The sequence below is a fragment of the Piliocolobus tephrosceles genome, chromosome X (genome assembly GCF_002776525.5).
Source record: "Piliocolobus tephrosceles isolate RC106 chromosome X, ASM277652v3, whole genome shotgun sequence".
In the NCBI taxonomy this organism is placed as follows: Eukaryota; Metazoa; Chordata; class Mammalia; order Primates; family Cercopithecidae; genus Piliocolobus; species Piliocolobus tephrosceles.
Window position 1 is genome coordinate 74,756,704 of NC_045455.1, and position 23,592 is coordinate 74,780,295.

Here is a 23,592-nt window from a genome sequence, read left to right on the forward strand (position 1 = left end):
GTCTAATTACATTAGGCTTAGTTTGCTTTGTGGTAGGGCCGTTTCCGATGTTGGAATGTACGAGAGGGAGGCAGCCTTAGCCAGTGTCCTACTTTTTCCTTTACTAAAGACATAAATTATCTTTATATAACTCTTGTATTACAGCATGACTGGAAAAGTGCTTGATCTGGATCCTTTCTGATATTTGAGTAATTTCTACCCATCATTAAGATGTGAATTTTTTTCCTTAGAATTTAGGAAGCGGTAATAAAACACAGAAACAACCATCACGAAAGGGACAAAGGGTAACACTTTCACGTAAGGTTTGGAAACACTAGTGTGGTTACAATGAATCAAGACAGTTATGAAAGTTCCCATCATCTTGTGCATGTTTTCTCAGTTTCCGAAATCTGAAGCCGAGTACATGGAAAGCTCCCTATACTTAACTAAGAAACGAAGACTTGGTGCAAGCATTTGAAGAGCCGGCCTCACCGACAAATGCTCCTAAAACCTTGGCCTTCCCCGAACTCCTGAGATTCTGTGGGATCGCAGGGAAAAGGCAGGGTGAAGGCCTGGTGCATCCAGGTGAACAGACAGTCTCAGGGACTGCGAAGCGCGCGCCAGACCCCAGCGCCGGAGCTCGGAGTACCCCCGCGGCTGGGGCCGTCTCGGGACGGTGCCGGCTCTTTGACGCTCCGCAGGCTCTTTCAGCCCGCGTGAGCCATGCAGGGCCGAGCTGGGCCGGGCCGAGTCTCCTGAGCCGGCCGCGCCGAGGGGGAAGGAGTTTCCGGCGGACTCGGATAGGTGCCGCTTCCTGTCTGCTTCTCTGCGCCGCCTCACGCTGCCTGCTCGGGACCCACCTCGACCCCCGGGCCCTCTCGCGGTCCCCGGCAGCGCCCCCGGCCCCATGCAATCCCGGCTCCTACTCCTCGGGGCACCCAGAGGCCACGGCGGCCCGGCCTCGCGGCGCATGCGGCTGCTCCTGCGGCAGGTGGTGCAGCGCAGACCGGGTGGCGACAGGCAGTGGCCAGAGGTCAGACTGCTGCACGCCGGCTCGGGGGCCGACACAGGTAACTCGGGGTGCGCTCCTGTCCTCTCTGGTGCCCCTGCGCTCTGTGCAGGACCCCCGCGCGCCGTCGCCTCTCCTCTCTGTTGCTTCGCTGCACTTGGAAGGACCGTTTGCCGATCGGGGAGCTCAAAGATCGAGGTTCTAGTCCCGACCTCGGCGCTAACTGCTGTGTATCGTGGCAAGGCGCTCGCACTCTCTGTGCCTATGCAACCGGAGGGGTCTGAACTAAGGTTTCTGATGACCTATAATAGTGATTTCTCCTTCCCCTGCCGCTGCCTTTACCCCCAGAATTCTTAGATTATAATACTCGTAGAGGTTAATGCCTCAGCCCTATGGAATTATTGAAAGCTGGATTTGACCTTGCTCTCTAAGCCTCAAGGGCCTGGAAACCAGTCTGTGTCATGGTCTAGCCAGGGCTTGGGGTGGCTTAGAAGGGAACATTCTCGCCAAAGAACCCGTAGTTCACGGTGTTTTAAATGCATCCTGGAGCATTTCCAAGTTTTACAGGAGTTTTCTTTAAAGTTTCACATAATTCTTACAGCTGACAGTTACACCTTAATTTAGTTAAAACACTTGCCTCTACAATTGAGGTAATTGAAACCCAGAAGGGAAAAGTGATTCGCTGGAGAACACACAACTAATGACTATGCTAGAATCACATGCTTTGATTTCTAGGCTCAGTATTTTTTGGCTCTACTTGAGCTGGTTTTAGGCATTCTTTTTCTTGTGCGTTCGTGGAGTTAGAGTTACTGTGATGGTTAGGGAAAGGATGCCTGTTGTTGCTACCCTTTAATGGTGAAGTGATTCTAGACAAGATTTTGTCAGTGTCAGTGCTGCCTGGAATAACAGGTTTTCACTGTGAAATTGTAGGTTTCGTTGTCCTCTTGCATTCTTCCCCAACCCTCAGTTTTCCTTGCTAAGAAATGAACATGTGGGCCAGGTGCGGTGGCTCACGCCTGTAATCGCAGCACTTTGGGAGGCCGAGGCGGGCGGATCACGGGGTCAGGAGATCGAGACCATCTTGGCTAACACGGTAAAACCCCGTCTCTAGTAAAAACAAATACAAAAAAATTAGCTGGGCGTGGTGGCAGGCGCCTGTAATCCCAGCTACTCGGGAGGCTGAGGCAGAAGAATGTCGCCACTACACTCCAGCCTGGGCGACAGAACAAGACGCCGTCTCAAAAACCAAAACCAAAAAAAAGCATATTTAGGTCCCATGCATTTCATTTTATTCGTTCAAGACATACACTCCCCCACCCCCCACCATAGTGTTGCAATTTCAAATTTTGCTTTTTTTTTTTTTTTTTTTTTTTTTGCTTTTTCTCAACTACTGTCACTTCTAGGCTGTTTATTCATTTGTTTTTTTTTTAACTTTTTTGTGTGTTCTTTGTTTTTTGCTCCTTTGCCCTAGAAGGCAGAGGTCAAAGGTGGAAGTATAGCATAAACTATAGGTTGGGTTTTGGAGTTAAGCAGTCTGGGTTGGAATCCACTTATGCACTATCTAGCCATAGGTCGTTGAGGGTAGATTACTTAACTTTGTGTCCCAGTTTTCTTAACTGTAAAAGGATAAGAAGCATATATCTATTATGGTTGTTTTGAGGATTTATTAATTAATATAATCTGTGGCACATATTAATGCTCAATAAAAGTTAGCTTTTTTATTCTCAGTATGTACAGTTTTAGCTATTTGAAAATTATTCTGTTTCCTTGCCTTTCTCTAGAAGACATGAAACCAAGTTTTTTTTAGATTCAGGACCGTCCAGACTATCTGGGTAGGCAGATTTAGCAGACTGAATTGACCTGAACTTTTTAAAAACAATTGTTCTTTGTACATGGATAATACACGTTGATTGTAAAAACATTAGAAACACATATGAGTGTGAGTTTTTAAAGTCTGTATTATATACGTATTGGTAGATTAGTTGTAAATGTTCTCAAATTTTGTTATAGCCAGCAAATCAAAGTATAGGCTTTGCTTCAAATGTGAGAGTCATGGACATATTACAGAGAACATATTATCTTCTTTAAATCAGTCATTCGCTCTGGCAGGATCAGAGCACAAGAAGTATATTTTGAAGGTGTAAGTACTGTGGCTGAATGAAGCTGGGAACCCACCAGAGATCTGGACTCGAGTAAGAGCAATTGTGAGCCAGGTAAATGGACAGCACACTTTTGACTACTCTGAGACCTGAGAGTAAGGCCATCAAGATGGGAGTGTCCCATTTTGAATCAGAGATCATACACGGACAAGTGTAAAACTACAAATAGCAATAGGCCATAATGGATTACATCTTATGTTGGGAAGATGCTCTCAGCTGCATTCATACATGTGACCAGTAACTGATTATCTCCTCTCTGTGTAATTGACATTGTTTCCTAATAGTTTGAAAAAAAAAAATAAAGTTCATAAATAATAGATTTAAGTTATATACTGGTGTTATTTCTCCTGGAGTATTTGTTTTATTTTTCTGTGTATTCCTTTGGTGCCTGCCCACACTTTGTACCTAATAAGCATTTAGTGGCTTATTATGTGAAAGTTCATACAGAGAAGGAGCTGGAGAGGCTGGAATTGCCTTGTTTGCTCTCAAGAGAGGACCTTTGTTAAGCCTGATAAGCAGACAGAAAATAGGTCACTTATATTAAAAACAAAACAAACAAATAAACTCAACCCAAACCCACTGCTTTTTATCTTTTGCTGTCAGATGGTATAAGTATCTATAATTGTAAATTCTTTATATCTCTTTATACTTCCATTAAAATTACTGTCTCTTGGTTTTTAAGAGCAAAGAGGTTAACAAGGTTAACAAGGATATCTACCGCAGAGAGTTTTCAATAAAGAGTATTGTAGTGTTTTTACAGATGGAACCAAGCAAGTTGTTTCAGTGGGACTCTGATGTTAAATGCATTCAAATATACTATAGATCAAATGATAAACCTAGAAACATAACTGTATAAATATATCATGACATTTTGGTGCTCTCCTTTAGCACCATTATTATTAAAGGGATTCACAGTTTTTTCTTTATGACTCTTGTATGTGAAGTAAATTTGTTTATAGAAATACTCTAAAATACTTTTACACAGCCATCTATGTTTATTGTAGAAGAGTGATAAATACAAATTCCCTAAAACATAATCTTCCCACCCAAATTTATAATTATCAACTTTTTAGCATTAATCCTATCAGATTACATATATATGTATAATTATTTATTTATTTATTTTTGAGATGGAGTCTTGCTCTGTCACCCAGGTTGGAGTGCAGTGGCGCGGTCTTGGTTCACTGCAACCTCCACCTCCTGGGTTTGAGTGATTCTCCTGCCTCAGCCTCCCAAGTAGCTGGGACTACAGGTGTGCACCTGTATTAGTCTGTTCTTATACTGCTATAAGGACATGCCAGAGACTGGGTAATTTATGAAGAAAAAAGGTTTCATGGGCTCACATGGTTTCACATGGCTGGTGAGGCCTCACAATTATGGTGGAAGGTGAAGGAGGAGAAAAGTCATGTCTTACATAGTGGCCAGCGAGAGAGCTTGTGTACGGAAACTCCTCTTTATAAAACCATCAGACCTCGTGAGACTTATTCACTCCCACGAGAACAGCACAGGAAAAGCCTGCCCCCATGATTCAGTTACCTCCCACTGGGTCCCTCCCATGACACAGGGATTATGGGAGCTACAATTCAAGATAAGATTTGGGTGGAGACACAGGCAAACCATAGGAACCATCCCAGCTAATTTTTGTATATTTGGTAGAGATGGGGTTTCACCATGTTGGCCAGGCTGGTCTCGAACTCCTGACCTCAAGTGATCTGCCTCCCTTTGCCTCCCGAAGTGCTGGGATTACAGATGTGAGCCACTGTGCCTGGATGATATGTATATTTATACAGATACATGTTTTTTTAAAGAAATGGGATCATGTATGTTTTATAATTATTATATCCATTATTGTGAACATATTAACATGGTAATAAATACTGTACATGATTGTTTAATATAGTTACTAAGTTTATATGTTTGTCTATATAATTTATTTTATTAATGTCTCATTCTTGGACGTTCACATTGTCTAAAATATATAAACACTGCAATAAACATCTATCTACATGAATTTTTTCTTATTTTAACATTATATCCTTGGGCTACAATAGGAGTAGATAGTAACAACTTTGAGGAGGGAAAATATAGAACTGTGACTTCAACTGAGAGATACAGTGTAAAGAGGAAAGAACTATACTATGGTTTTGGTCTAAGCTTTGTATTTATCAGGTATTGAACCTTGGGGAAATTATTAACTACTTGAACCTGCAGCAAGTTATTTTGACCCTGAGGATATTCTGACCCCATTGTATATTAAAGAAATTAACAGAAAGTCTCAGAACAATGGTAAGCTTATAAATCATTAGGCAGATCCGCATTAGGGGCCCATAGACTAGTGTGGGAATTGCTGATATATTTAGTTTTCTCTTGGGTCTAAGTTTAGTGTATATAAAAATGATAACACTAACCCAGTTGTTCTCAACCCAAGATGATTTCTTCCCATCGGGGACATTTGGCAGTGTCTGGAGATGTTTCTTTTTGGTTGTCAGAACCAGGAGGGAGGGGTGCTACTGGCATCTAGTGGATAGAGGCCAGTGATGCTGCTGAACAGTCCATGACACACAGGACGGCCCCTCACAACAAAAAATTATCTGGCCTAAAATGTTCATAGTGCCACTGTTGAAAAACCCTCATGAAACCAACTTCTTTGTCAAAGCTACGGTTAGAAACTTTAGACTCACTAAACTTAACAAAATTTAAGCACAGAACAGTTTGTGAATTGGGCAGTCCTCAGAACCAGAATAAGCTCAGAGGGCTCCATTCTGCAATGTGAGCAGGCAGCATTTATGGACAGAAAATGGTAAGGTACAGAAACAGCTTACTTGGCTATAACTCAGTGTTTGCCTTATTTGAACACGGTCTCATCAGTTGGCAGCCTGTGGTTGACCAAAGCTCAGCCGTTCAGATTGGCTAAGACTCATCTATTTGTTACCAAAGTATACTCCTAAGTTCTGGTTTCAGTTAATTTATATACAAAGTTATGTTGCAATTCATTACATAAGGACTCCAAGTACGGAGGCATCCTTAGACCAAATTTGGTTTAATTTAACAATTTGCCCCTTTTGGTTAGCTTCTTAATTTTGAGAGATTCACCAAAACTTTGGGCGTTGTTGCTACTCTTTGTCACCAACTTAATGGACTTACTTGGTCTCACTATGGAATTTACAAGCCATGATGTTACATCAGTTGAATAATTCTTTCTGTTCTTGCTGTTCTGGTCAAAGTGAGACCATTGAATGCTCAATGAATGGCTGCATACAAACATTTAAGACTTGAGAGGATATGGTGCACCAGAAGGGCCATTATGAAGATTCTCAGGAGAATAATAAAGACTGAAGTGTACTTCTTAACAGCCCCTATGAACTGAACCAATCAGAAATCCAACAAGGTTCAGGCACTATAGGCACTTCAATAGTATTTGAGTCTAGTTCAAGTAAACCCACAGTTTACTTGAAGAAAGGCATACATTAGCTTCTTTTGCCTAAATTATGTTACCTGTTGTCTTGTGAGTATTCTTATTCCCCTTTAGAGAGTATTTAAACTATCTCACTTAAATAAATCATTACAAATGACTTGACTTATAAGCATATTAGTAGGTGGGATATTCTCAAAAGAGAAAATCATTAGAGCTTAAAAGCAATACTGAAGAAAATACTTAATTTAAAATTATAATTTTCATTTGTCAAACATTCATTGAATATCTGTTAGGTTTCAGGTATTGTGGATAAAATGATGATTAAAACTTAGGCCTTGTACCAAGAAAAAAAGAGTCTTGTAGACTAAACAGTAGTCTTCAAAACTTTTTCTTATTTATCTATTAGGAGGATTTTAAAAATATGTATCCCTTTGAACATTTTTAGGTTGATAGCTAAAGTTTTCCTGGTAAGTTTAAATAGTTGCAAAGGATGACATTTCCAGTGTGTTGTAAATATTGGCATTTAAAAGAAAAAATGTTATAAATTCCGAGTGTATTTTTTAAGCGGAAACAAAATATTCTGGCAATTTAGTACAAATTCTGAGTGTACTAAATACTCAGTATTTAGTGGAAATAGAATATCCTATCTCTATTTTGGAAGTAGATAAAAAGCTCTTTTTTAATTGTTAGAAAATGTCTCATCTCCTTGAATTTGTATTTCCATTACAAAAGCATAAGTCAGAGCCTGTGCTAGCAGAAAGACGAATGGAGTGATCAATTTGTGCTAGAGGAAAAGTTCGGGAAGGTTCAATGGGGAGATGAAGATATTTCAGGAGTAGTTGTGTAGAGGGCAAGTGGTGTGAGAGAGATGTGGAAGGGCTTCTAGGCTGAGGAGATAAAGTGTTAGTCACCGAGATAGGAATACAAGAGGTGGATCTGGTTAGAGGTGGTTGGGCGCACACAACGGATAATATAGAATTCTGTTTCTATATGTTTGTTGAGTTGTCTCTGGAATATCTAGGTAAAGTGTCCAGTAGGCTACTGGCAGGTATGAAACTCAGGAGAGAGATCTGAGCCAAAATAGACATTAAAGAGTTAGTTGTATATGCTGTTTGAAGAGTACCCTTAACTGGAAAAAAAAAAGTTGTATAGAGGTCAGAGTTGGGACATTGGTGTGGATTAAATGACTGATGAAAGTATAGGGTGGTAACAGAAGATGGCCAAGAACATCAGTGTTTAAGGCAGGGATGGCAGATGCCTGGTCCATATGAATGTCATAACTTTTCCCTTTTGTCTATAGCAGATGTGCCTCATTGATCACCACCCTGTTTCCCAATGAGTCCAATTCCCATTGTGATCCACTACCTGGCCAGTTCTTGGTATTTATGCCACTGGGGCTTTATTCCTTTTATGCACTTAGAAATATTGAAGTTTAAGGATATGTTGCTGGATAATTTGAAATTGTATGTAGTGAAAATAAGGGTGTACGAATATATATAAAAAGGTTCAGGATGTGTGTTAAAGATAACACTCTATGGGCTGGGCGTGGAAGCTCACACCTGTAATCCTGGCACTTTGGGAGGCCGAGGTGGGTGGATCACTTGACGTCAGGAGTTTGAGACCAGCCTGGCCAACATGGGGAAACCTCATCTCTACTAAAAATACAAAAATTAGCCAGGTATGGTGGCACACGCCTGTAATCCCAGCTACTTGGGAGGCTGAGGCAGGAGAATCACTTGAACCCAGTAGGCAGAAGTTGCGGTGAGCCAAGATCACATCACTACACTCCAGCCCGGGCGGCAGAATGAGAGTCCGTCTTAAAAAAAAAAAAAGGCCAGGTGCGGTGGCTCACGCCTGTAATCCCAGCACTTTGGGAGGCCGTGGCGGGCAGATCACAAGATCAGCAGATCGAGACCATCCTGGCTAACATGATGAAACCCTATCTCTACTAAAAATACAAAAAACTAGTCGGGTGTGGTGGCAGGTGCCTATAATCCCAGCTACTCGGGAGGCTGAGGTGGGAGAATGGTGTGAACCCGGGAGGCGGAGCTTGTAGTGAGCTGAGATTGAGCTACTGCACCCCAGCCTCGGCGACAGAGCGAGACTCCGTCTCAATAAAAAAAAAAAAAAAAAAAAAAAACGGATTTTACTCTATGGATGCTTTGAATGATCTTAAAAAAAATGCATTCTTCTGCATTGTTTTTGCTTATGTTAATTAATGTTGCTATTCATGAAATAAAGCTTGTTGATGTATTTTATCATGATTTTTGTTTGTTTGCTAACATAGCATTTAAAATGTGAATTTCACTGATGCCTCACTTCTCCTTTATACATATATACTTTGAATAGAAGTTTTAGAGCATAGCACTTGACATATAGACAGCTGTGTAGTACGTTTCTGTAACATCCCTCCCTGTAGGTCAGGACAAGCATTGTAGCATAGTGTATAGTTTTCTCATTTGTCTCTTATAATTATTCTGTTTTTAAATTCTCTTTTTAGGTGATACAGTTAATATTGGAGATGTATCCTACAAATTGAAAATTCCTAGGAATCCAGAACTTGTGCCACAGAACTACAGTAAGAAATACTTATTATTATGTGAATGAATAACTTTTAACTTTTCATTATGGGAATTAAGAGAGTTGCATAAAGCTAGAGAGAATAGTATAAACCTAATGTTTTTATCATCCAACTTCAACATTTATCTTATGCCAATCTTCTTTTAACTGATTTTTGTTCTGGAGTATTTAAAACAGTAGAAACATTTATTTTTCTCATATCCTACTGTTTCTTTTTTACCTGGAATAAGATTTACATATAATGCACAGAACTTTTTTTTTTTTTTTAAATTATACTTTAAGCTCTGGGATACAAGTGCAGTATGTGCAAGTTTGTTACATAGGTATACACGTGCCATGGTGGTTTGCTGCACGCATCAATCCGTCATCTACATTAGGTATTTCTCCTAATGCTATTCCCTCCCCTAGACTGCCACTCCCTGATAGGCTCCAGTGTGTGATGTTCCCCTCCCTGTGTCCATGCATCCTCATTGTTCAACTCCCAATTATGAGTGAGAACATGCGGTGTTTGGTTTCCTGTTCCTGGGTTAGTTTTCTGAGAATGGTGGTTTCTAGTTTCATCCATGTCCCTGCAAAGGACATGAACTCAGCATTTTTTATGGCTGCATAGTATTCCATGATGTATATGTGCCACATTTTCTTTATCCAGTCTATCATTGATGGGCATTTGGGTTGGTTCCAAGTCTTTGCTATTGTGAACAGATGCACAGATCTTAAGTATTTATTTTGGTTGGTTTTGACAATTTTATAAACCTGTATAACCACCAATATTACATTAATCATCCCAAATGTTCTCTTGTGTTCCTACCCCTTTACCCTGCCCTGGAAATCACTGTTCTTTTTATTTTTTTATTTTTTTTTAATGATGGTAGATTAGTTTTGCTTCTTCTTTAGCTATATATAAATAGAATCACATGGTATGGTTATATGTGTGTATGTATTTTTTTTTCTCATGAAGAGCATTAATTTGAGATTCATCTATGTTGCTGTACCTATCAGTTTGTTTTTAATTCCTGAATAATGTTCCATTGTGTAAAGATACCACAGTTTGTTTATCCATTCTCCTATTGATAGACATTTGGGTGGCTTTCATTTTAAGCCTGCTGTGAACATTCCTATACAATTCTCGTAGTTATCAGTTTTTTTTTTTTTTTTATTATACTTTAAGTTCTAGGGTACATGTGCACAGCGTGCAGGTTTGTTACATATGTATACTTGTGCCATGTTGGTGTGCTGTACCCATCAACTCGTCATTTACATCAGGTATAACTCTTGAGTAAGAAAACTAGGAGTTGAATTGATATGTCATACTATAGATGCCTGTTTAACTTTTTAACACACTGCCGAAGAATTCTCCAAAGCAGTTGTACCATTTTACCTTTGACCGACAGTAACGTTCTACATCCTTGTCAACAGTCTTTTTAATCTTAGTCTGCTAGATGTGAAAAAGTAACTCATCATGGTTTTTGGTTTAAAGCAGCTTTGTTGAGATATAATTCATATACCATAAAATTCACTTTTCTATATTGTACAATTCAGTAATTTTAGTTTATTCAGAGTTGTGCAACCATACTGTTATCTAACATTTTCATTGCTCCATGAAGACACTTTATACTCATTAATAGTCATTTCCCATTTTCTTTTTTCTCTCTCCCCCGCCAGCCTTTAGCAATCACTAATATACTTTCTGTTTCTATAGATTTGTCTATTTTGGACATTTTATATAAATGGGATCATGTAATATGTAGCCATTGTATCTTGCTTATCTTAGCATAATGTTTTCAAGGTTTATTGATGCTGTAGTTCATTGCTTTTTATGGCTAAATTATATTCCATTGTGTGGATATTCCACATTTGGCTCATCGCTTCATCAGTCAATGGACATTTAGATTGTTTCCACTTTGGGACTATTGTGAATAATGCCACTCCAAGCATCCATATACAAGTTTTTATATGGGCACATTTTCAACTTTCTTGGGTTTTACCTAGAAGAGAAATTGCTAGGTCACGTGGTAACTCTATGTTTAACATTTCAAGGAATTGCCGAAGTGATTTTTTTTTTTTTTTTGAGACAGGGTCTCACTTTGTGGCCCAGGCTGGGGTGCAGTGGCGCAATGTTGGCTCACTGCAACCTCCCCTTCCCAGGTTCAACCTCCGGGTCCTTAACCTCTCCAGTAGCTGGGACCATAGGTGCAGGCTACCACACCCAGCAATTTTTGTATTTTTTGGTAGAGATGGGGTTTCACCACGTTGATCAGGCTGGTCTCAAACTCCTGTTCTCAGGTGATCCGCCCACCTCAGCCTCCCAAAGTGCTGGGTTTACTGGCGTGAGCCACTGCGCCTGACCACCAATATGGTTTTCAAATCACCTACACCATGTTACATTCTAACTGGCAATGTGTGAGGATTCCAGTTTTTCCACATCCTCACTAATGCTTGTTATTGTTTGTCTTTTTTATCACAGCCATCATCAGACATGTGAAGTGACATCTCATTGTGGTTCTGATTTGCATTTCCCTAATGACTTACAATGATTATTTGCCCAAAATCATGTCACTTCTTTTCTCAAAATTCTTTAAATGAGTTTTTAGTATTTTGGGAACAAAGGTCCATCCTTAGCTATTAATTTCTTGATCTAGTCTTAGCCTCATCTCATGCCACTCGCCTCTCCTATTCTTTGTTCCAGTCATTGGTCATGATATAGAATAGCTTTTTGTTCACTCTTCAGATTCTTCCGCTAGACTATGTGCTCTGTTAAAGAAAAAATAAATCAATGATATGTGTTAAAGCTGGGTAAGGAAGACTTTATTCAGGACTGTCACTATGAGTCTTGGATGGGGGGAGAGAGATCAAGCTCAACTCCCAATGCAGCATGGGCAAGTGGTGATTTATAGCCAAGGAACAGTGTGGGAGTTGGTGGATAGAAAATTATTAAGAGGAAATGTCAGGGTTAAGGGAGATTCTGGCTAAGCCAACCTAACAGAATTCTTGGTGATGACAGGCTGGGGTGATCAGACATCACCTGAGGGATGGTGGAAGATGAGGACTCTGATCAGATATCGAGGGTGATTAGATTATGAGGATGGGCGGGTTCTGGATAAATTGTTTCAATGGCGTTCTTTTGCTAAAACTGGATTTTACAAGGAAGTACACAGGTGTGTCTAGGGAGAATATCTCACTTTAATGTAACCTAAGGTTCCATTGACTCTACCCTCTAAATGCCTCTGCAATCTGTCCTTTACACTCTGGCCCACTGGGCTTTTTTTTTTTTTTTTTTGAATTATTTTATTAGTGGTCATCCTGGGGATTGTAATTAACACTTTAACCTAAAACAATCTTGTTTAGATTAATGGTAACTTAGTTTCAATAGTATATTAACTACTCCAATGTAGCTCTGTTCCCTTCTACCTCCTTTGTGTTATTATTGTCATACAAATTATATCTTTATACATTAAAAGTTTATCAGCACAGTTTTATAATTATTGCTTTATGAAGTTTTTAAAATCAGGCAGAAGAAAAGAGTTAGAAACAAAAATATGCTTACATTGTCATTATTATTTTTTCTATGTAGTTCCCTTTACTGATAATCTTTATTTCTTCATGTGGATTTGAGTTACTGTCTAGTGTGCTTTCATTTCAGCTTAAAGGAAGGATTCCCTTTAGTAAGTATCTTCTATATGGCAGGTCTGCTAGTGGTGAATTATCACTTTTTTTTTTTTTTTTTTCAATTTGGAAATGTCTTCATTTCTTCTCTGTATTTTGAAGGATAATTTTATTGGAAATAGAATTCTCGGTCAACAGTTTTTTTTTAGCACTTTGAATATGTCTTCTTACTGTTTGTGGACTTCCTAGTTTTTGAAAAACAGTTATCAATCTTAGCAAGGATCCTTTTTATATGATGAATCAGTTTTTCTCTGCTATCAAGATTCCCTCTTCAGCTTTTTGATAGTTTGACTCTGGGTGTATTTAAGCATAGATTTCTTTGAATTTACCCTGTTTTGAGTTTGTTGAGCTTCTTGGATGGGATGTGCAAATTAATGTTTTTCATCAAAGTTGGCAAGATTTTGGCTATTGTTTTTCATTATTTTTTATTTATTCCCTTTTCTCTCTCTCCTTGTAGGACTCCCATTATATTTGATAGATTTGATGGTGCCCTACAAGTCTGTGAGAATCAGTTCATTTTTCTTTATAATTTCTTCTTTGTGTTCCTTAGATTGGATTATCTCAATTGACTAATCTTCAAGTTTGCTGATTCTTTCCTCTGCCTCCTCACATCTGTTGTTGAGCCCCTCTGGTTAATTTTATCAGAGTTTTCAAGTTCAGAATTTTAATATGGATCTTGTTTTATAATTTCTCTTTATTGGTACTCGGTTTCATGAGACATTGTTGTAATACTTTTACTTCTTTAGACATGATTTCTTTTAATTCTTTGAATGTATTTATGATAGTTGATTTAAAGTGTTTTTCTACTTAGTCAAATGTCTGGCATACTCAGAGATAGTTTTTATTGACTCCTTTTTTTCTGTATGTATGAGCCATACTCTCCTTTTTCTTTATGTCTTATAATTTTGTTCTTATTGAAAGTGGACATTTTAAATAGTATAATCTCTCCTTCCCAGGCTTTGTGGTTGCTCCTTGTGTTGCTGCTTTTTGTTTAGTGATGTTCCTACTCTATTTCCTTAAAGTCTGTATTCTTTGTCCTGTCTTGTTAGCTTAGTGGTCAGCTAATGTTTGGACAGAGATTTCTTTAATGCCTTGAATCAATAAGTCTCTTGGCTTTTGCTGAGAGTCTGTGTGTGCAAGTTGGGCATGGTTTTAGTGCTCCATAAGTAGCTTACAATTGTGTCTCAACTTTTTCTTTCTGCTTGTGTGGACCCTCAAGGTTAGCTGAAGGTGAGAGATTAGGTCCTTCTCAGGATTTTCCTGAATATATGCATGGCCTTCCAGATTCGTAGGCGTACACTGAAGCTTTTCAAAGCCTTCTACGAACATCTCATTTTCAGTTTTTGTTTTTGTTTTTGAAGTTTTTTGGTTGTTCTCTTGTTAGCGCCAAATGTTTTTGCTACCTCAGGCAGCTGTGATGTTAAACAATTGTTGATTTTTTTTGACAAATGCCCGGGGTTAGTGCTGTTTGCATACAGTAGCTTTGAGTACATCAAATAAAGACAAATTCTAAAAATGGATCATTTCAGGGAGCTGCCAGACAGGTCAAGTAGGGATAATTTTCTGGGGATGAGACTTTTGAGGAGCTTCTGAATAGTTCTGTTCACTTCAGTGACTTCCAGGCTGCTGGTTTCACTATGATTATGGGCAGTTGGTTGTAAAACAGTTGGGCTCACGTCTGTAATCCTAGCACTTTGGGAGGCTAAGGTGGGATGATCGCTTGAGGCCAGGAGTTCGAGACCAGCTTGGGCAACGTAGTGAGACACTAAGACTCTGTTTCTACAAAAAATAAAAATAAAATATTGTTTTTTATTGTGGTTGAGGCTGCAGTGAGCCATGATTGTGCCACTGCAAGCCTCCTGCCTGAGCAACAGAGTGAGACCCTGTCTCGAAAAAAGAAAAGAAAAATGAAGATAATCACAGAGCTAGGGACATGGGGATGGGGTCAGGGCAAATTAACCCCTTTTCTTAGATAAATGCATACGAGATTGTTGAAAACTTTTTGATTTCTGGAGTTCTGAAGAAGTTGAGTTTGACAATTTATGCCATTATTATTGGTTTTTTAAGAAGGAATAAACTTTCAGAGGTCCTTATTCTATTCCAATAATGCCTGTCTTTTCACTGTGGTTTATTTATTTATTATTATTATTATTATTATCATTACTATTATTGAGACAGAGTCTTGCTCTGTCACCCAGGCTGGAGTGCAGTGGCGCAATCTCGACTCACTGCAGCCTCTGCCTCCCAGGTTCAAGTTATTCTCCTACCTCAGCCTCCCAAGTAGCTGGGATTACAGGCTCATGCCACACTGCTCAGCTAATTTTTGTATTTTTTTTAGTAGAGACAGGGTTTTACCCTGTTGGCCCAGGATGGTCTTGAACTCCTTACCTCAGGTGATCCACCTGCCTTGGCCTCTGCAAGTGCGGGAATTACGGGCATGAGCCACTGCACCCAGCCTCACTGTGGTTTAACTTTGCATTTTTCTGATGAACAATGATGTTCAAGATACTTTTCTGAGCTTATTGGCCATTTATATATCTACTTTTAAGTATCTGTTAAAGTCATTTGCCCACTAAAAAAAAAACCTCAATTTTAAAAAATTTTATTATTGAGTTGGAAAAGTTTTTTATATATTATGGATTCAAGTACTTTGTCATGTATAAGTATTATGAATACTTTTTCTCAATCTATTTGCTTAGTCATTTTCTCATTGATATCTTTTGGTTGGCAGAAAGTTTGATTACACACAATTTATTGATTATTTGTTTTTTAAAGTTAGTGCTCATTGTGTCAGAAATCTTGGCCTACACCAAGATTGTAAAGACATTCTGTGTTTTTTCCTAAGAATTTTATAGTTCTGCTTTATTTTAAAAGGATAGGTCTTACATCTCTGCTTCTAAATTCGTTGGCACCATTTTTTCATAATACAGCCTTTATTAGTTAAATATCTGAGAATCTGTAGTGATTAGTGATATCTATAGAATCTATAGTGATAATTCTCTATTTTGTTCCTGATACTGGAAATTTGTATTTGTGTTTTTTCCTTTTCTTTTTAATTAGTCTTACTACATGTTTATCAATGCTAATAACTTTTCAAGGAAACAGCTTTTGACTATTGATTTTTTTTTTCTGTTGCTTGTCCATTTGTTATTTCATTGCTTTCCAAGCTTTAATATTTCTTTATTTTTATTTTAGTTCCTCTTCTAATGCCAGCTTCACAAACTATGGCAAACCTGGGGCCAAAGAGGTTTGTGAAAATCTCTGCTTTGTAGCCGCCAGATTTTTGGAATGCTGGGGAATTCTCTTTGCTATTCAGTCTTGTATTCTGCTTGTTGCAATTCAACTGTCTCTTGTCTTGTTGTACTGCCCTCAGCCTCCAAAGGCTACTTCTTGAAGGCCAAGAGTGCCTCTGAGGGATTTATCTCAGCTATCTGGCCCCAGTACCATCCTTAAGGAACTGCTGTCTTGCACTGGATAAAGACCTGGAGTGCCTAGGAGGAATCTCTGTCACCTCTTCTCTCCTACCACTGGCCTTTTAGTGGGCTGTTGCCTTGCACTAGGGAAAGGTCCAGTATGCTTCAGGAAGAATATGTCTCAGCTCTTTCCCTGTATTTGGTCTGTAGTGTACATCCCTGTGTACTTGTAAGGACTGTTGGGAAAGAGTAGATGGGTGGATGCAGGTTTTCTCTGTGGCTGGGACTTCTTAAGTACATTATGTCTGCCTATGTGTGACCATTATAAGTTTGCTGAAAGTTCAGTTTGTTTCTTCTGACATATCTATGGCAGATTGTTTTTCCTCCTGCCATACTACCAGGGGTGAAAGTTAGCTGAGGGTCTATTCTTTCCTTGAAAAGGCTCAGTCTTTTCTAGAATTTAGTTCATGTAGGCTTTGTTTTCTTAGCTGTGTGATGAGTTTTAGGAAACTGTGATTTTTATAGATTAGCTGGTTTATTCTGTTGGTTAGTTTGGAAGTAAAATTCTCTTGCAACTCATTTCATCCTAACTAAAAGTGGGAGTTGGGAATATTTATTTTTAATATTCATTATTTAATGGTTATGCCTAAGTGGATTATTTTTAGTAGGTTTTCTTTTCCAGAGGTGAGACTAATGACATAAATCCTTCAATAAGTTGTTATACTTGTCTGGAGAAAAATGAACACAATAGATGTATAATACCTTACGTGCCATGGGCACATGATAGTTGAGGAAAAAGGACACTTTTCCTGCTTTCTGGGTCTTCTCTTATTATGAGTGTAGCTAATGTTTTACAGTAAACTTGAGAGGCAAGGGATAATATCCAGTCTTGACAATGGGAAAACTTTTATGTAATTTGAGTTCTGTAGGAAAATGATTCCTGGGGTGGAAATTATGTTTAAAATTTTGGCTGTACTGCTTTCTAGCAATGCCAATTTCTGCAGGTTATTTCACAGCTCTGAGCCTCCTTGACTATGTAGGGGTGATTGTTTCAACTTCACGGATGTATTATAATGATTAAATCAAATAGCATATGTGAAATGTGTAGGATAGTACCTGGTGCTTAGTGCTCAATAAATGTGGTTGTCCACACAATCATTCTTCCAGTCTCCTGATTCTTGTTCCTTTTCGTTTTCCATTATTCCATGCCTGTGACACTGTTGAGTATGGGGTTTACTAAGGGCTGCTATGATTGTGCTTAAGAGACATGCTAAAAATATTTTAGTCTTCATTTAGTCTTGTTCTTAATAAATGAATTCTGTATACATTTCATCTAAATTTGATTTTTAATTTGCCTTCAGTTAGGTTGTTTGCATGACTACAAATGGCTGTAGGATTTCAAATAAGCTTCAGTTTCCTTCAGAGATCAAATGTACTGTGTTTGCAGTGTAGCAAGAATGTTGGCATTTTCAGTCTCACCTAGATGTGAGGCATTGTCATTGTCTGATAGCATTCAACAGAGGATAGCATTAGCTATTCCTTCTTTTAGCTTCTAAGGTGCCGTATTATATCTGGGGTCAGCTGAAGTGCTTGTCATAGTCACAAATGCTTAATTATATTGGGAATCTTCTTAAGTGAGAGAATTCACAAGATTATCTATATTAGTTTTAAGGATTTAATAGATCCTAGCAATAATACACACTTTAAAAGCATAGACTTTAAATATATTTTAGTATTTTGCAAATGACTGAGGGGCAATAAGGTGGCTGACTGAGAGCAAGTCACCAAAAAACCTCCAAAAATCACCACATTTTCTTGTTTACATATTTTTATTATAGTTTTTGTTCATTCTTTATGTAATCAAAACTTTTTGTGTTTTGTTATTAGTAGCTTGCTCTTTGAAATTTACCTGAAGAGTTAATATTGAAAGCGGTTGGATAGCCTGTAGACCCAATTTGTATTTTCTATTCTTGCTATTCATTCATCATTATTCCTACCATAATCACAATATAAGTATTCCTCCTCTATTATCCTTTGTACATCAAGATGATGGTGGTACCATATGTTTTATCCAGTAGTAAATTGTTGCATTGTTTCTACTAATCTTATTATGGGCAACTGTGTCCATTTGTAAGAAAAAGTCAGCTAGGGGTTTGATGAACTTGAAGTAAGAGAAGTGACTGAGCTACATCAACCAAAATCTTAAGTAGCCACATATGCATTATGTGGTTGCTACATATTGATTAGACAGATAAATTGTCCTGCATAATACAACATGTTTTTGTGGATTCATTTACTGCATTGTGTTCCAATATTGTATTTGTTGAACTTTTTCTTCCTCTCTTGGGGACTGTTTCCAAAAGGAGTGAATTATAGTTCTTTGGCTTCACTGTGGCTGTTACTTGATTGATTAGAGATTATGGCTTTGGATTATGAGAGAATTTTGATGGACTTTTTTTTTTTTTTTTTTCTGTTTTGGAGTTTAAAAAGTATTTTAAAATACTTTGGCAATGGTGTTTTGTTGAAGTTTGATACCCTCTTACTTTTCTTCCTGTATTTATGCTTTGATTTACCTAATTCTAAAAAGATTTTTGCTTTTTAGATATTTAACAGTTTCAAGTGAAACATAAATAGACTTTTGTTGAAGAAACGGACTCGAGCAATTATTATCCTCTCTGAAACTTTGATTTCATAGCCAGGAAAGTAGGACCAGAGAAGGAGGTCAGAAGACTGATTAATTAGTAGCAAAGCCCAGATTTCCTGACTTCAGTTTGGTTTTCCTTTTACAGTCTGCCACAATGTCTCTACCTATTTACTACTACTCTTGATTTTCCTGAGAATAAGTCCTGGAATGAGAAGAACAGTATGGTAGAAAATTCTTTTGGAATTTAAAAGTGTGAAAGATTATTAAAAATACTGAATTACTTGAGGCGTGACAGTGCTATTTTATTTCTATCTTTATCAAATTTATTGTTTAGAGCGCTGAGAGTCACTATTATCTTACAGTAATGAAGGAATAATAAGAATCACAATGTCGAAATATGAACCTTGATATTCATATTTAAAATTTAATAGAATGGTAGAAATCCTGCTAAGTGGCTGATGCTTAAGACTAGAAATATTCTCAGCTGGAAATCTAAACTTCAGTGCAAAATTACACAAAAACAGTATTATCTCATCAAAGTAAAATTTCTTAATTCATTGACCCCCTGAAATAATAAATATGTATAGTCTACAGTCAGCTATCAACTTCTCTTTTGAATTGCTTCTGTCTTCACAGCATTGGGCACAGCAGGACATCTTCCCCACTGCAGCATCTAACCTGGCACATCATAAACATGAGAGTTGGATTACTCTTCAGTTTTATTTATTTATTTTTTATGATCTAGGTCTTGTTACCTCCTGCCTTGATCATTATAACTTCCATTTATCATCTTAGTCCCGAGTCTCTCACCTGTAAGTGTTGAAGTGGATAAACGCTTTTTTACTTTTCTCTGTGGAAACGGAATCTTAAGGTTTAGATGAATTTGGCAGTTTTCAAAAAGGAATTCTTTCATCCTTTTGTGCTTGAAGTTAAACTATATTGTATCAAAAATGGTATTTCTTCCAGGGTTTGCCTTATGAGGTTGTGCTCCAGCATAGCAGGTTTTCAATAGATAACTTTCAACCTGACCTCAGAGTTATATTTCTGCTTGCTTACATAATCTTGTTGCAGTTGGTAGACCAATTATATATGAGGTCATTTAAGGTTTACTGTACACGCTGAACTCTTATCCAAGCAATTAGGGCCCACAAAGATTTCTGTAAGAATTACAACATTGTGCTTTATTTAAAATGGTGAGTTGTGATATAAAATCCACAGGAGGAGAGAATTTTTTCCTTTAGTTTGTAAATAATTTTGAGGTTTGAGAAATTCATCAGTATCATAAATGATAGCATGGTTTTTGTGTAAATGTAGATAATAAAGAACAATCATTGCAGCTATTTGTCAAGCTTAATGAATTAGTGACAAAAATTATACAAAACTTCACTGGGAAAGTGTTACCTAAGAGTCCCTTACTTAATAGAGTCAGAGCTTGGGAAAAAATCAAAGATGCAGGGCTGCCACTACTTAAGATCTGCCTTATTTTCAATAATTGGACTAATTGCCTCTCATTATATAAGAATTTTCTTTGAGAAAAGGATTACCTTTGAGATTTCTTTAGTTTTTTTTTTTTTTTTTTGAGACAGAGTCTGACTCTGTCTCAAAATGGCTGGAGTGCAGTGGCACAATCTTGGCTCACTGCAACCTCCGCCTCCCGGGTTCACACCATTCTCCTGCCTCAGCCTCCTGAGTAGCTGGGACTACAGGCGCCTGCCACTACGCCTGGCTAATTTTTGTATTTTTAGTAGAGATGGGGTTTCATCATGTCGGCCAGGCTGGTCTCAAACTCCTGACCTCGTGAGCCACCGCACCTGGCCTAGATGTGTTTTTAAGAATAGAGTCCTTAGGCCGGGCGCGGTGGCTCAAGCCTGTAATCCCAGCACTTTGGGAGGCCGAGACGGGCGGATCACGAGGTCAGGAGATCGAGACCATCCTGGCTAACACGGTGAAACCCCGTCTCTACTAAAAACTACAAAAAACTAGCCGGGCGACGTGGCGGGGCCTGTAGTCCCAGCTACCCGGAAGGCTGAGGCAGGAGAATGGCGTGAACCCTGGAGGCGGAGCTTGCAGTGAGCTGAGATCTGGCCACAGCACTCCAGCCTGGGTGACAGAGCGAGACTCCGTCTCAAAAAAACAAACAAACAAACAAACAAAACCAAAAGAATAGAGTCCTTAAAAGGAAGAGTCTCATCAACTTTTAAAGTCCTTGAACGTGTTCTTGAGTATCCTGTAGAGTCTCTATAGCAATCTTTATCCAATGTGCTTAGTTTTTCTTTTGCCTTCTTTTTCCCAGGCACGATGTTCAAGAAGGATTCAATATTTTTGGTGCATTTTATTACCTTTTTTTTTTTTTTTTTTTTTAAAGAGACCGAGTCTCACCCTGTCACCCAGGCTGGAGTGCAGTGGCGATCTCAGCTCACTGCAACCTCTGCCTCTCAGGTTCAAGTGCCTCAGCCTCCCCAGTAGCTGGGATTACAGGCGGGCGCCACCATGTCTGGCTCGTTTTTGTATTTTTAGTGGAGTCAGGGTTTCACCGTGTTGGCCAGGCTGGTCTCAAACTCGTGACCTCAGGTGATCTGCCCCCCTCGTTGTCCTAAAGTGCTGGGATTACAGGCATGAGCCACCATGCCTGGCTGCATTTTATTACTCTTTATTTTCTGCCTAATTCCTCTTGTTGCTTTCTGCAACTTTCATTGCAGATGTATACTTTTAAAAATTAATTTATTTTTTAATTGACAAAAATTGTGTATACAGTTATGTGTTATTTAACGACAGGGTTGTTGTCTTCTGAGAAATGCATCATTAAGTGATTTCGTTGATCATTGTTAACATCACAGTGTGTACTTACACAAACCTACATGGTATAGCTCAGGGGGTCCAGTACTGGTCTATGGCCTGTTAGAAACAAGGCTGCACAACAGGACATGAGCAGCAGGCAAGCGAGCAAAGCTTCATCTATGTTTACAGCTGCCTCTTCTTGCTTGCATTACCACCTGAGATCCGCCTCCTGTTAGATCAGTGGTGACATTACATTCTTATAGGAGGACAAACCCTACTGGGAACTGTGCATGCAGTGGATCTAGGTTGTGCGCTCCTAATGCCTGATGATCTCTCAGTGTCTCCCATCACCCCTAGATGGGACTGTCTAGTTGCAAGAAAACAAGCTCAGAGTTTCCACTGATTCTGTGTTATGATGAGTTGTATAATTATGTAATTATATATTACAATGTAATAATAAGAGAAATAAAGTGCACAATAAATGTAATGCATTTGAATCATCCTAAAACCATTCCCCTCCCCCCAGTCTGTGGAAAAATTATCTTCCCTGGTATCAAAAAGGTTGGTGACTGCTGGTATAGCCTACTAAACACCTAGGCTATATGGTACAGCCTATTGTTCCAAGGGTACAAACCTATATAGCATGTTACTGTACTGAATACTGTAGACTATTGTAACACAATTGTTTCACAATGGTAGGTATTTGTGTATTGAAACATTGAAAGGTAATGCGTTAACTACAGTGTTATGACACTGTGACATCACTAGGTGATAGGAATTTTTCAATTCCAGTATTATCTTATGGGACCATCATCTAATACGCAATCCGTCATTGCCTGGAACGTCATTATGTGGTGCATGACTGTATTTTATGGCGTACAACATGTTTTGATATATGTATATATTATGGAAGGGCTAAATCAAGCTAATTAACATATCTATTACCTCACATAGTTATCTTTTTTTGTGGTGAGAACATTTAAAATCTATTCTCTTAGCCATTTTCAAGTATGCAATACATTGTTAATAACTATAGTCACCATATTGTACAATAGATCTTCTGAAGTTTTTTCTCTCAACTGAAATTTTCAACCAACATCTCCCCAATGCCCTCTACTCCCAGAGGTACAATTTTCAAGCTGTGTAATGTGCTAAACAAATAGGCTTCTGTGGATCCATGTGGCAATTTAATCACCATTAAAGACATTGTTTAAATGAGAAAATGAATTCAAATAGTAAACCCATAACTTAAAAATCACATTTTTAATGCCTATATAACACAAATGATAGAGAAATAACACACTTAACATACAAGTATCTCTTGTAAATTGATGAGAAAAACCATGTGATCCAATAGAAAATAAATGAAGGATTTAAACAGGCACAACATAAAAGAGGAAATTCAGATGACCAATAAACATGTGAATGTGTGTTCTAACCCTCTTTAATAGCTAGAGAGATGGAAATTATATAGCAAGATAGCAAACTTTCATACATCACTTGGGTCTAAATTGAAAAATACTGTGATGTCCAGTACCTACATAGTTTCAGGGAAATGACATTTTCATACATTGCTGGGAGAAATATGAGTTCATATGACTTCTTTAGAAAGTAATATTGGAGTAGTGATTAAAATAAAAAGTACATTTTCTGACATTTCTTTTTTATGCTCTATCCATTAAGAAAAAGCAGCACCTAAAAAGGGATAAATATACACATTATATATTACAGCATTTTGGTGTTTGTGGTAGAGACAAAAACTAGAAGCAACCTGAGTCTATCAATAGAGGAACCGTTGAATAAATTATTGTATACCCACATTATGGAATCTTCTGTGGCTGTTAAAAAAGAATAAATTAGACTTATATCTTTGTACCTAGAGAGTGTTATAGTTAAGCAAAATAGTACAGATTTCGGAGTGGCATGTAAGATATGATACCACTATTGTTAAC

The 23,592-nt window shown here is 38.3% G+C and overlaps 1 protein-coding gene across 2 annotated transcripts in view; it reads left to right on the forward strand.

The window, feature by feature from the left end:
- The first annotated feature begins 787 nt into the window (after positions 1–787).
- The window catches only part of VWA8 (von Willebrand factor A domain containing 8), a 390,434-nt gene continuing 367,629 nt past the window's right edge, over positions 788–23,592 (forward strand). For both annotated transcript variants that reach the window (XM_023208911.1, XM_023208909.2), the window contains exons 1-2: positions 788–1,049; positions 9,063–9,140. In XM_023208911.1, coding sequence (XP_023064679.1) covers positions 887–1,049; positions 9,063–9,140 — 241 coding nt within the window. In that variant the 5' untranslated portion in view covers positions 788–886. The remainder of the gene's footprint in view (positions 1,050–9,062; positions 9,141–23,592) is intronic.